At 47.4% G+C, this 15,012-nt stretch overlaps 1 protein-coding gene across 3 annotated transcripts in view; it reads right to left on the bottom strand.

The window, feature by feature from the left end:
* Positions 1 to 15,012, bottom strand: part of LOC117892477 — a 135,274-nt gene that overhangs the window by 72,547 nt on the left and 47,715 nt on the right. For all 3 annotated transcript variants that reach the window (XM_034798730.1, XM_034798729.1, XM_034798731.1), the window contains exon 2: positions 3,533 to 3,724. In XM_034798730.1, the coding sequence (XP_034654621.1) occupies positions 3,533 to 3,590 (58 nt within the window). In that variant the 5' untranslated portion in view covers positions 3,591 to 3,724. The remainder of the gene's footprint in view (positions 1 to 3,532; positions 3,725 to 15,012) is intronic.

Raw genomic sequence — 15,012 nt, 5'->3', positions numbered from 1 at the left:
GCGAAATGTGAGTCTCGTCTCCCTCTCTCTTTGTGTACTGTATTTGTTTTTGTGTTTGCAAGTTCTGATACTCTCTTATTCCATTTGGTAAACAGCAGAAGAAGCCTATCGTAAGAGGCAGTTGTCTAGCTCTGACCGTGCACAATCTTTTGTAGCCCACTGTTTTCCATGTTTAAGTGCAAATTCTCTTCTTTACTTTTTGTTGGGCTAAAAGAAGAGCACGGCCTGCAGCGGCGGCGTATTTCAATGGGGCTCTCTCCAGACGAAGTGAAAAGGCATTTGACTTTTACTTTGCAGCAGGAGCAGCAGCAGGCTGTTTCTTTCACGCTGTTGGCCTTCACACCTTCTGCAAGTTTGTTGCTGTTGCTGCACACCCTCTGTTCTCTATCCGCTATCCACTCCTCCACTCTTTCACTTTCCCACTTCCGCGTGCAATTCAACTTCGGAAAACGCCTTTCGAGTGCCCGCCGCATTAATTCCCAGGTGTGCAATTTAGTGTGCGGCCAATTTTTGTCGGTCTGTGGCAGAGGAAGAGCCTGCCCTGCCCTGCCCTGCCCCCGGGGGCGCTGCTGCTGCCAGCGTCTGTTATGTTATGTTGACCACATGGCTGGCAGCAGGAAGGGGTCCAGAAAGGAGGTTGGAAATGTTGCGAAATTCTAAACGGAAGTTCGAGTTTTATGCCCCTTTTGGCTTTTATTGTTAGCTGCGTTTCCGCCTTTCGTGTTTTCGGGTTCCCCCGCTCCCCCGCTCCCCCCTCCACCGTATGCCTTGCACATTTCCGGCTAAAACAAAACCCGCTCTTAAAGCAACATTTTTCCATTTACCAAAGAACTCGTGGCACATCTTTAACGAAAACTTTGAGTGGAACTTTCGGCAGGAGAACTTTTCAATGGACTACATTTGCTATGCCATGTTAAACAGCAAGAGCAAAAAGAAAGAAGGCCAAGAAAAGCCAAGGGATGACCGGGGGGGGGAGCACAACTATGGACAGCGAAGTGGCGCCGCTCCGGCTATAATTTTCAGTTCAGGACAAAAGAGAGAGCAACTTGAAAAAGTTTTAATAATTGCATTTCGACCAAGAAGGAGCTGCAGCAGCGGCAGCATCGACTCCCAAACTGTTGGACATAATAAACTCCGCTCAGAGACGAGTCTCATCCCAAGATCTTCACAATGCTGCCTCGGCCACTGCGCCACTGGAGAGGGATTGCAAGAGGATACTGATGCTGATGCTTATGCTGGGCGGGGGTGGGGAAAAGGCGATGACTGGGCCACAAAAATAACCGAAAAGTAATTCCGCCACAAAAGTAAACTTGAGCGCACAAAAGTCGACTTTTAAAATAAACTTGCAGCCAGCGCCAGTATATATTTCGTTCCCTTTTTGTCGGGCATGGGGCAGGCGCCGCCGGAGTTGGTTAGCGTGCAGACAAAAGTCGGGGGCTGGTTGGGGGGGGGGCGCCCACTTGAGGCACACAAAAGCCGCATTTGATATAAAAGAAAAGTGGCTAACTAAGACACAGACTCGGGCAGCTCGTTTCCCAATCCTATCATCATCGTTGCAGTTTCCCATCGAGTGGCCGACTCGAGGGCCGACGCTACTCTCGACTTTTGGTGGAGCTGCGGCTGCGGTTCTTCGTGTTCTTGAATTTACACTGTAACTTTAACAGGCACACACAAAAACACAATTCCATTGATCGAAAATACAGCGAGCTGGCAACATTAAAGCAGGCCAGCAACAACCTACGAGCTATTACCTAGCCCAGAGATGGTCCCTGGAATGGGCCAAGGGAGATCATCTTTTGATTTCATCGGCGGAATGGCTGCTCCCCCACATAAAAGAGGACCCAAAACACCACTTTATTAAATATGAAATATGCTCCTGCCGATGATGATGTTCGCTGTCGCCTTGAACTGCACGCAGTACCATGGACGGAGAGAATCCTTAGCATTTGGGGCACGTAGCAAACGCTCGACGCTTAAATACATGAGATAAAATGCCGGACATTAAGTCCCCAGCCCCTGTCCCAGTCCCAGCAGCCTGTAGGAGCAGGACTCCTGCTCAACGGAGTGGCAGAGGGAATGCTGGCAACAAATTTCCATTTATTTATCTGACAAATTTCATGCTCGACCTGCGTGTGCGTCAAAAATACGCAAATTGAAATGCTTTAAAATTTAAAAACTTTCTTCGCTTTTACAGAAACGTAGATGCAGCTGGCAGAATGTGGCAAGGAATACCCACTCCCTGCCCCTGGTGTGGTGGGGCACAAACATTTTTATGCAAAAATATTTCGCATGTCACTTCCATCTGCCGTGGAATCGTGCAACGTGGGTGAAGAAGCGCCCCTGGTTCGGTTTGTGTATTTGCCACAGACTTTTGCATGCATAACAAGTCAGCAGACGGACGGAGGGACAAACAAACAGGGGCAACAAAAACACACACACACACACACAGAAGGGTGGCAGAACGATGGAGAGGGACTTGGTGCAGAGCCGGAAAAAGGCAGCGCCGCCAGTGCCGGCAGCTCGCAGGAAACGCATACAAAAACTTTAGCAGCCGGCAAACCGGCGGTCGCATTTCGTAATCTTTGCAAATAAACGCGTGAAATTCCAAGGAGTACCGCAGCGGGGCATGCAGGCTGACACATGTGTGTGTGTGCGTGTGTGTGTGTGTGTGTGTGCGCCCCATTTTTTTGGCATACAGCTCACATCACACGCGAAATTGCGCATTCAGATTAAAATTCTTGAACGCGCATTTCCGTTTCCGTTTCAGTTTCCCTTCATTCTGTGGCATTTTCTTTCCGACTCGTGTTGCCCCTCTCCCCTCTCGTTGCACGCATTGCTGTGGGTGGGCGGGTGCTCTTGGTGTCCCTCTGTTTGGAGTGCAACCTTCAAGTGACCCCACGCAGACCGGTTAAATGTCCAATGAAAATAGCTTGAAAAGCAATCTTTAAGCGAGCAATTTCTGGCAATATTTCAGTGATGCCACATGGGCGCATCTCTCTCTCTCTCTCTCTCTCTGTCTCTGTGGCATATTACTCATACGCCGCATGCACCTAATAGACATTGACAATCGCATATTACTCACGGATTAGACGGCTGCAGAGAGGGCCCCTGTCCTCTGGCTTATTTACCGACCATTGCCATTGATATGCGGACCCTGTTTTTCGGCACAAAAGAAATGGCTTTGTTTGCTGTATGTGGCATGGAATATCAAGCTGATAAAGGGGGGTGCGGCGGGGTGGCCCTGAGGCTGTGTTTGTGTGTGTGTGTGTGTGTGTGTGTGTGTGCTGGCGCATAAATAATGTGACCTGCCTGACTGCGATTATCTGTGAACTATTTTTCACACGTTGCCGGCATACAAAGTGGCCGGCACTGCCTCCGCCCTTGCCTTTGCCAGAATATACGAGCTACTTGCCCTCCAAAGGCCACTTGGGCCATTCATTTCTATGCCACACCCACCCACACATATGAAATGAGATTGGCGGCTTAGGGGTGCGGGGTGCGCAGATTTTCCAACAGTTTTTCGTGCACTTACATTGTACTGAAATAATGAACAATAATATCCAGAGGCGTCGATCGAATGTCGGTCTCATGACTTCATCACTTATCCAAGGAGTTGTGTGTGTGTTTTTGTATGGATTTCGATGCTCCAATCCTTCGGCTCGTCTCAATCCTTGGAGTTGTTTCCCTCCTCAGCTCTCACGCAATTGGCACATGTGGAAGAGATCTGTGAATGGAGAATGGAGAATGGTTAGCAAATGGTTATCCTTAAGCCAATTAAAGTGATGCCCAAACACCAGAGAGCGACAGAGTTAACCCATTCGTTTCGAGAGTCTGAGGAGATGGGGCCAAAACACCAACAGAAAAACAAACAAAAAATAAAGAAAGAGGAAAAGGAAAGGTAAAGCACAATGTTCATGCAATTGTTTGCACATGAAATTAATTAATTTTCCACACACACACACACACACACACATGGAGAGAGAAACTTAGTTGCATAACGCTGGGCGGATTAACTGCGAGCAAGGAGTGGGGGACTGGGACTGGTACTGGGGTACACACAGAATAGAGACATCAGTCGACGAGAAATTTCGACAGCATTTTGTCTGCAGTGTTTGGAGTGCACAGCAAACAGCGAGGGAAAGAGCACGGGGATGCAGACAACGAGACAGAGAGAGAGAGAGAGACAGAGAGAGAGGATTGTGGTACTTGGACTCCACACACACAGAGACAGCGAACGTACACATACTTTTCTCAAACACTGTGTGTCCCGTGCATGTGTGCAAACAAAATTAGTAGCAAAGCTGAGGGAGAATTTTAACGAATTGGCGTTGCCAGGACGTCGCCTCCACGGCCTCCACTCTCTCGCCGCTCGCCACTCGCCACTCGCCACTCATAACCGTTACGTTGCTGTGAGCTGTGAGCTGTGAACTGTAGCTAGCAAGAGGCAGCCTCGGAGTCAAAGTCAAATGTTCCTGTTCTCCTTTGTGTTCGTAACAAGGATTTAACCGTTGGCAAGTTGTGATTGTTGCTGTTGCTGCGCCAGTTCCAAAATGGTGGCCCATGTAACGGTCCTCTGCCTCTGCCCCCACACGCACCACAACAGCAACAAAAACAAAAACAATGGCAGCCATTGGGCAAACATATCACGCGATCAATTTGTCAAACAAGCGGCAACAAATACTCGCAAATGAAGGAGAGGAGCCGAACCGAACCGCTGGCTGGACAAAATGACAAGCCAACAGGCGAGCAATCTGCGGCAACGACAAGTGGCACAGCAGTAGCAGGAAAGGGAAGGGAAGGGGAGGGAAGCATAGAGATTCCGCATACATAGGCCAAATCACAGGACAGGCAGCCGCCTTGTTGCCCAACAGCAAGGACAACATTTGACGCACATCATCAATGCATATGTGGCGAAGCGACTCCCTCAGAATCTATTGACTGTTGTTCTTGTTGGCTGTCTGTTGTCTGCTGTCTGTTGTCTGTTGTCTGTGCAGCTTATGACATGTAACATGTAACAGAGCTGTCATTATGCAAGCGACAAACTATGTTTTGTATCACAAGCCAATTGTTTGGACACTGTATGAGGTCACGAGTGGGGCAGAGTGTGCTAGCACCAAGGGACTGTGTCTAGCATATATTAAAACTGAATTTAATGTAGAACAGCAGTTACTTCAGTGCTGCGAGAAGAGCCATACAGACGCACAAGCAGAGAAACGACGCTGTTAAAGCCCAATGTTAACAGCCTGTTACCGCTTACTGTTAGCGCTATCCGACAGCGATCGAACTCGAACTCACGATCCACAATAACGAACACGCACTCGAACTCCTCATTGCTTCATTGCTTTGCATTGCTGCTACTCTTTTGCTCTTTGCATTCTCCGACATTTACCCCCTTCGATGCTATACAAGTGAAAACCTTCAATTAGTTTTTCTTCTTCATTAGTGCACAAGTCAGATCAGGGTAATCATGACCTGACCACATCTCTATGCAGTGGAAAATATCTATGCAATTATAAGAGCTCTCACTAATTTTCCCCCTTTAGCATTTGCCAGCATTCAAATACCAATTAAAATAAAAGCAACGACTGCACCTGAGAGGAGGGTAGGTGGCTGCGTACAGAAAAACCAGAAAATGTAATTGGCACAATTTAAATGGCGTCCGAGCAGAATGATGATGATGATGATGATGATGGGAATGTTGATGGCAGCAATGCATAAACAATAAATGCCAATGGTATGCAAATTTTACCAATTTGCCGCAACAATGCTAAACTATCGGAGGGCCACTGGCCACTGGCCACTGCAGATACAGTTACAGCGACACAGATACAAATGAAATCATTGCTGCTGCTTTTGCATACGAAAACTTTGTTCGGTTTGCCACAAAACAGCAACAGGAATGAGGCGGGCAGGGACGAGGGGACATAAGGAAAATTAAATTCACAAAACAAGAGCAATGGGCGAACAACGTGCGGGGCAAGTTCATTTGTTGCTTGCCCCGCCAGTAAAATTAATACATTATGGATGTTTCGCATCAATGAGGTTGGGTTGCTGGATTCGATGCTGTGCCAGGGCAAATCGTTATTCATCTGCGGTCGTTTTATTGATTCCTGTGGCTGCGGCAAAATTAAAAGCGCTCAACGGAAAATAAATACAGATAAATAAGCCGAGCGAACACAGAGCGAGCGAAGGAAAAGTTTGCTACTTTTTCCCAACATTTGTGTATGTATTTGCATAATTAAATTTGTCGTAGCATTTATTTGTTTTTAATTTCATAAATTTTAATTGCTGCACCGCTGACAAAGACGAATCTAATCCGTGCCAAAAATGCATGTTCTGTGGTGTCCCATGACCTGATTTATTGAGAGATTATTGAGAGATTTGCAGCGTACATTCAGAGGTCAGAGCAGGCAACAAATTATAGATTTAAAGAGCGACTTTTCTTGCAGCTGCCCAGCTGGAGTCGCTGCAGAGCCATGGGCCCAGCTCGACAAATGCAAAGTTAAACAACTTCGACGGTTTATGAAGTGAAACGTGAAGGAGAGCGCAAAGGAAAGGGCCAGGAGCTGGCTCCAGCCTTTCAATATCACACTTTCCACATCGACGCGCCCTCTGCTGGGGTGGTTGGGTGGTTGGGGGGGTGTGGAGCTTGTACTGTAAGCCACTTGAACAAATTTTTCATTGTCTTTGGCATGCCTGCCCCAGCGCCCCTGCCCCCAGCCGCATGACTTATGTGGCATGGAGCGAAACAAATGCGGATAGCACAAAAGTCAACATATTGAATAATGATTGGTGGGCGAAAGAGAGAGAGAGAGAGGAAAACCAGGAACTGGGAGACTCTTTCCGCCACCCACAGTTCGGAATGAGTTTTCCCCCATAGTTACGCCCCTCTCCCTCTCCTCTCTCCCTCTCCTCTCTCCACTCTCTCTCTGCCTTTGTGTATGCGATAATCTGCTGCTCTTCTTTATGCCCATCTGTGTATCCTTCAGCAGCCTGCTCTGCTCTGTCCTGCCGCTCCCCTGCTTCGTTTTTATTGTTTCCGCCCAGCAAAACAGGCCCTATCAATTTTAATATAATTTTTCAGTTTCATCCACACACACACACTCCTACGCGTGTGTGTTTGGTTCCATTCTAATCGATAAGCAGGTCCGATAAACACTCCCACATCGAAAATGATAGATGTTCCAGGCTCTTCCCTTTGAGGGATTTGTGATTAATTCGATTTACTTCCAGCCTTGGATGGGACAACAATCTAAAGAGAAAATTGCAAACGGCTGAGCGGCTTTAAGTTGCTTCGCCTCGATGTCATCAAGTGGGCTCGAAACAAGGCCAAGTCGAGCCTGGAGACAATGGCCAGCCACAACTGGCACTGTGCCATGTGGGTTACAGCCAGTTCCTGCGCCTGGAATGTCACTCGCTGGCAAAACAATAATAATAATGGCAGGGAGGGAAGCCCATTGGTGGGCAGCAAAATACACACAAGCCCAAGGGCCAATGAAGGGAAATGCAACCTAAATGTTGGGAATTTCTTTTTTTTTCAAAACCTACAGGCAAAAAGACTGATCGAATACGTTCAACCATCAATGCGAAGGATTAAGCGATTATGCATAGAATTTGCAATGGTTTGGCCATGGCTGTACCCTGTCTTGCCACTCCTTCGAGCGCTGCTGCCCTTCAGGATTTCATGGTGACCTCCGATCGGCAATCGAATTAAAATTTCATTCTTTAACATTGTGTTCCAATTACTGTCGCAAACAATCTACGAGTACATCCAATATACACGAGTTCGGTGCGTACGCAGGCCGCAGAGAGAGCGCGACAGACAGACAGACACTGAGTCGGCTTGCTGGGGGAAAAGCAATTTTTCAACCCAAAAAAATATACAACCAAAAGTTGGGCAGGAGCCCGAGAGAGATGCACCACTCACGCTGCAGCAGCAGGAGGAGGGTTCGGGGGGTGCTGTCAATGCCAATGCCGATGCCGGGTCGTTGGTTATGTCATGAAAAATGCATTTTTCAGTACACAATTATAATATATGTAACACAATAAATTGCGATGGCCTCAACACGGCACTGCACCCAAGGGTGGCCAGGGTGGCCAGGGTGGCCAGGGTGTGGGCGAAGGGGAAGAAAATGTTATAAAATTGTTATCGAGCGCATAATAGCAAATGTTGCAAAATAACTTTTGACAAAGTGCACTCAATATCAAGCCCCAAAGAGAGCGCTGAAGGAGGGTCCATGTCCATGCCGTTCCCGAGTGGAGAGTGAAGGAGAGAGTGTTCGAGTGGGATTGTGGGGGGGGGGGATTGTCGTGTTTGAATGAAAAATCACTGAATACAAAAGGCGAGAGTTCCTTTTTTATTAGATGCGAAATAATAGCACACGAAAAAGTGTATGCGCAGCGATAAGGATATTTGATTGAGGGACTCTGATGCCCCATTGAGAGTCAATTCCCCAGCTGGAACACTTCCACTGATTTGAAATGATGGATAGATGGTTCTAGGGCAAGGCAAGAGTCAAATTAAAGTGCAATATGGCCGCGGAAGGATCGCAACGGAGTCTCTGCCCCTGCCCCAGGAAAGCAAATTACGGCCACACATGCTCCAAAAAGTATGCAACAATTCGGCGAAGGCAGCGCGCAGCAGAAGCAAAAAGAAAGCAACCGAAAAATTGCAGCAAAACGAGCACAAAAAATGTGCATGTGGGCGCATAACTTTAGGCACATGCCTGGTGCTGGTTCCTGCGCCTGACATGCCTTCAACTTTAGTGGGCCTGGAGTGGGTGGCGGTGGCTGTCTGTCTGTTGCACGTCCCTCCCTTTCGTACCCTCCAAAAACTACAAAAACAAAGGCCTGCATATATGTATGTATGGCGCCTGAAGTTATGCAAGTGGGCGCGCCGTGTGGGTGACAAAGTGTAACCATTAGTTGCACATAGTTGGAGGGCAGCGGCGTCAAATTCCCGAGCCCGAGCCCAAGCCCCAGCCACGTGAGAGAGTGCGGGGCACAGCAGACCCCGCCGCCCCTGCCCATTGTGTTGACAAGCCCGAAAATCGGGTCAGTAGTAAATCAACAACGCAACAAAACAATGGCAATCATGGTTATGTGGCGAGTGAAGAATGCATGTTGCATGTTGCACATTGGGTCAGCGGCAGGAGGGGCCAACCTCGCTGATTGCCGCCAATCGACAATGGGAGTGGCAAGGATGTATCTATGTATGAAGGAACCTTAATTTGTGTGAAAAATCTCTGCCCTGCTGCGTGTTAAAGCAACATTTCTCCTCCGGCATCGCCCCCATCGACATTAACGGGTTAACTCAAGGGCTGCGCGACTTAAAGCAGGCGCCCCACCGCAGGGGAACGTCAGCTATCTGGCGCTTCCGTGCACACTTGACTGCACACACACAGTCGGGGGGGGGGTGTCTGTGCTGCGGCAGTGCGATTAATCAATAACCACTCAACGTGGGGGCAGAGCCGAGCATCACGGATTGTGAGAGCGAAACGATTTAATGGACACCAAATGACGCAGCTTCCCGCAATGTCTGCCAACCCCAGCCACCCGCTGTTGCTGCTGCTGCTGCTGCTGCTGCTGCTGCTGCATGTGTGAGTGCATTACATTTGACGCAGGCTACTTTTGGGGAGTGCTGGCTGCCAGTCTGCCAGACTGCCTGCCAGACTGCCTGCCTGCCTGCCTGGGTGCAACACAATGAAAATGAGGCCAAATGCATGTCCCAGCGACTCTTTGGGCGCAAAACTCTGCTGGCAACAAGAATTTCCCATTTGTGTGCTTCAATTAAGTGCAAAGGAGAGAGAGAGAGAGAGAGAGAGACACTGAGCGAGATGGAGGATTAGGAATGGCATTGTGTTTGGCTTCTCAAAAAGTGCACACATGGCCCCGAACCTTTCAGGCAATTCATCAGCGCGGTTAAATTGTGATTCTTATGATGCGACACGATTGTCATCATAAATATTGTACGAGTTGAGAGGCAGCCAACACACACACACACAAACACACACACAATCACACACAAGAACTGTCTGTTGGCCCGCCAGAAAGTAGGCAACGCCAGCAACAGCAACTGACGGAACAGAGCGGAAGCCACATGCAACACGACCCTGCGGATTCAGCAGGCGGCAGAAGTTTGCGTGCCAAACAAAACACACAGATACTCACACACACACACACACACAAAGACAAGGGAGAGCGTGTGTAGTGCTGGGAGCAGGTGAAAGGTGAAAAATCTGAAAGCGAAAAAGTCACTGAGGGAAAAATCAAAGGCAGCGGCGAGGCATGTCATGTCATGCCACACGAGAGGTGGCACGGCTGCATGCATGCCACATGAAGCGCTACGGCAAACATTTAAAAAATCATTATTATCCTTCACAGCGGATATTCTAGATTCACGCTTATGGCTTATGGCCGATCGAATGGCAGGAAGCACACTTGAAACAAGAGACGCTTGCAACACGCGCAACACGAATGACAGTTTGAGGCACGTTAAGTGTTGGCTGACAAGCGGCAAGTATCGAGACCAGAAGATGCATTGAAAGTTGCTTCTGAACATATGAAGACACTCCAGCCCATGGATGTCGCTCTCTTTGAGTCCTCCTGTGGCTCCTTTTTTCATTTTTAGCCTATTTTCCCATCAGCGAGTGATACGCTTTTTAATAGACCTAAGTGGATATCTGGCCCAATGAAAATGGCAGAACAAAAAAGAGTTTCATGTCTGCTTTCGCCCCTTGATGGCCCTCTCTGTGGCAGGCCACACACACACACACACACAGGCTAAACGAGAGCTAAGGCCATGTATCTGCATTTATTTTGGGTGTGTGTTGCTTTGTGCTGGGCTTTGTGGCCATGTCGAAGCGTTTAACCCGCCATCGAGGTTAATTAAAAGCGAAGCGCGCCCAACACTATGCAATGAATTATGCGCTGGGCAATCCACACACACACATGCAAAGCGAGAAGAGAGTAACAAGCGAGAGAGTGGGAGAGAGCAAGCGAAAAATTATAAATATAAGCTCATTAAAGGCTTAGTCCTCCATTGCGGGCGTCCATTTTAATTAGATAAAATTGCATTTTACATAATTTCGAGCGGGCACCCACGGACTCGACTCTATTATTAAATGAATGACTGCGCTAATGAAATGATGCACAAAAATGGGGCAATTTCCCAGCTGGATATTGAAGCCGCTCGCTCTCACGCATTTCGCGCTGTTGCATGCTTCGCGGATGGCCAAAATGGCGGCAATTAGCGCTTGCCGCAGCCCAAGACAAGACAAGCCACACAGCTGCCAGCTGGTTTAACAAACGGGGGGGCGGTGCGGTGCGGTGCGAGGGCGTGATGGATCGGTTCTGCGCGGCTCTAACACGCTGACGACGTCGTCAGTGGTTGCAAGCTGTCAATTATAACACAGTTTGCTGAAAGTTTTCCCCAACAAAATATTAGCATGTGGCAGTGGGGCAGGCAGGCAGGCAGGCAGGCAGGAAGGAAACGCGGCAACGCGGCCTCATGTGTGTCAGAGAGAGGTGAAGGTGCTTGGCTTCAATTAAACAATTACCGTGGTAGGTGGCACTTAATTAAATAATTTGCAGCCAAGCCAAAACAAGTCAAGGAAAGGCACTCATTAAAGGGCAAACACAAGCGGCGGCAGCCACAGACTGTTAGTGCGGAAAAGTCACAGGCAAGATGCCATTTTTTGTTGTCCCCATGAAATATGACGTCTCATCAGTGGCAGCAAATGGCGACAGGTGTTTCAACAACATTTCGTGCATGCCATAAAAATAACCCAAAAACACACACAAAACTTTCGCTCCCACACATGTGTCTCCGTCTGCGTCTGCGTCTCCTCCTCCCTTTGTGGCACATAAATGAAATTATGACATATTTAAATGCCACACGCAGCAGGCAGCAGGCAACAGCCAACAGCCAACAGGCAACAGGCAGTTGGGTATGGTATTCACCCTCCTAACCTCCCGCCTCCTGGCCAGCCGTGTGACAGGCGACTTCCGTTTCCGCTGCTGTTGGCCAAGTTCCCCTTGGCATTTAACCTGGACGCGTGTTCAGTGCTGGTTGTAGTATAATTTACAATTTAGCGCCATAAATGTTTTGTCGTTTTCCTTCTCTGCCGAATGGCTGCGGGCTGCGGGGTGGGGAGTAGAACTACAACCTGTACAAGCAACATTGCGTGCCACAGTCACAGTCGCAGTGCCGCACAGGTGCGGCGTGGTGTGTGTGTGTGTGGGTCAAGTGCGAGTGCGTGCCATGTTAATTATGTGACAATACCAAAGAAAGGTGTTGCCGGCAATCGTTAGATGTGCCCTGATAGGCACACAAAATGACAGCCCATAGATTTCCCATTAAGATATCATTTAAATATTCCGAATACTCGACAGTCTGTAGTTTGGATGAGTTCCCGTTCTTTTGTTTACTTTGCAGATCCAGCAGATCCACTATCCATTAATGGCTTACCTGCAAAGAGATGAATTAAGGTTGATGCAGCATTAGTAACAGCATTAAAACTACTCGAGTAATTAACATTTGATTAGCAGACACAGAGAGTTCAGTCCAAAGCAAACAACACACAACAGCAGCACTCTCAATGCTCTTTGCACATCTTTTTCCATGCGGGGTGGGCAGAGACTGTATCGTGTCCCGAATGGAGCAAGGCTTAAATGATTAATTAAGCTCCTCAATGTATGCAAAAACATTTGCCATTTTCCATTTGCCACTCTACCCCACCACCCCACCCCCGTTCATGTTCGTTTTCGTGTGGATCTCGTTGTGTGGAAACGAGCGGCGGTGTGAAAATCACGTGTCGAAAATGGCGTAAACTCGACGTTGGAATGCATTCGAATGGTGCACAGAACCAACAGCGGCACGCATACGAAAGGCAAAAAACAAAAAATAAACACAGTCAGAGCGAAATACATGCACAAAAACCAGCTCGGCCTTTGGCATACACACGTATTTTTTGATGCCATAGTTTTTGTTGACATCGCGCCGATTTTAATATTAAATAAATGCCATCGCTGATTGCGCATGCGACGAGGAGGAAAGCGTATACTCTGTGATTGCGGGAAGTTTTCATTTCCAACAGCGAACTTCATGCAAGGATGATCGAACAAGCGAGCGAGTGCTCAAGCAGGTTCAGGATCAAACATGTTCGTCTCTGGTAGCTTGCCAATCGGCTCGAACCAAACTTGGTTTGGGGTTTCTTGACTGATCGCTGATCGCGTTTGCGTTGGATAGAAACTTTTTAATCTGCCAGGGTATCTGAAGCTTCGGCTCTGAATCATCAGGGTTTCCTTTTTTGCGATATTTGTTTTCTCTTTGATGTTTGTATAAGAAAATCTGTATTTGTTTTTGACTTCAGCACCCAATTATACTGCACATGTACTGTATGTATGTATTTATGTCTGCATGTATGTCATGGCCAAATGGCAGATGGATTTTCATTTGGCATTTGGCAGATTTTTGATTTCTCCCCTTTTCCAGCAGGCATTAAAAGTGATTTATATAAGTATGTGGGCAGAACGAGAGACAGAGAGAGAGATAGCGATACAGTGCGTGTCATAATGTGTTGCATTAAGCCATCTGATGTGTCGCCATTGACGAGCGTTTTAATTGAAATGCATTAGCGCCGAGCTATCTGGCTCTTTTTGGATATTTTGGATTTATGAGTTATTGATGGGCAAAAGGACCTCTGATGTATCCACATATTGCGGATTGTGTGTGTATAGCCAGAGGCTAGCAGTATTCGGTATAAATACGGTAAGCACCGGCAAATGCCTTTCCACTTCTTCAACGCAAACAAACCCACACACACCACACACACACACACACACATTTCGAATCATTTGCTGACATTATGCGACCGCAGAAACTATTTCGAGCTTTGACCCACTTGATGACCACCCCGGGCATCCATCAGGCAGAGCCACCCTCCCGCCGCCCATTACTGCCTCTTTCCCCGGTCCTGCCGCTGACACAGAGCCACTAATTCTCTTATTTCATTTATTCCATTTCTGGGCCAACGCCAGAAACAGTCGGCATACGTATATACATATTTTACCATATTATTTATGGTCGCCAAAAAACTCTTCAAACCGACCGCAAATGGAAACAAAAAACTCGCATTCAAAAGCGTATAAAAAATAGTGGAATATCAATTTATTATTGCACTCGAAAACATACATAAATACGTCAGTCGCCAAAGCGACGGACGCACACTTTTAATTTATTAAAAATTCTATTGTCAGAATAGAATAACAATAACCGCATATGGCCGGGCAGGAGGGGGAAGAGTGGGAAGAGTTGGAGTGGGACATACTTTATTCATATATTTTCACACATTCACATTCCAAATTGTTGTATTTTTTTGTTGTTTTGTGTGTCGCTGAACTCGCCGCTTTTCAATTCCACTTTTCCGTTGGCTACTTTGGGACCTGCCTGGACTCTGGACCAGCTTGGGTATCCCCTTTCTGTGTGTGTGGCTCTGTGGCTGATGCTTTTCACATGGTTTTGAATGAATGACACATAAAGTTCTTTTTATTTTAGCTTCGTTTTGCTTCTGTGTGTGTGTTTTTTTTTGTTTGTGACATTTTTATGAATGCTACGAATTTTTCCCTCTATTCTTCAATTTTTTTTTTTTTGCCCTGTTCTGGGGCTTATTCATGCGGAATCCGACGCATAGTCGGGTGGTTTTTTTTTTGCTTCATGGCTTGTTATTGTTTTGGCCACATACACATACACACAGAGAAAGAGAGAACGAGAGTGAGAGAGAGAGAAAGAGGACCCTTTTCAACGACACAAATGTGTATGTTCCATTAGCAAGGGCTCGACAACGATTTCAGGTCCTTTTGCCCGTTCGCTTTCCTTTTGTTTTTAAGCCTTTTGCATTTCTGTTTTATGGTTTTGTTGGCACACATTCTCGTACACACACACACACACACACTCGCACATTTGCCAATTTGAAATTATAATCTAGTGTGGAATGCATGTTGACTACTGGT

This window comes from Drosophila subobscura, chromosome E (genome assembly GCF_008121235.1).
Source record: "Drosophila subobscura isolate 14011-0131.10 chromosome E, UCBerk_Dsub_1.0, whole genome shotgun sequence".
NCBI lineage: Eukaryota > Metazoa > Arthropoda > Insecta > Diptera > Drosophilidae > Drosophila > Drosophila subobscura.
The sequence above is the reverse complement of the archived record's forward strand: the minus strand, read 5'-3'. Positions and strand labels throughout refer to the sequence as shown.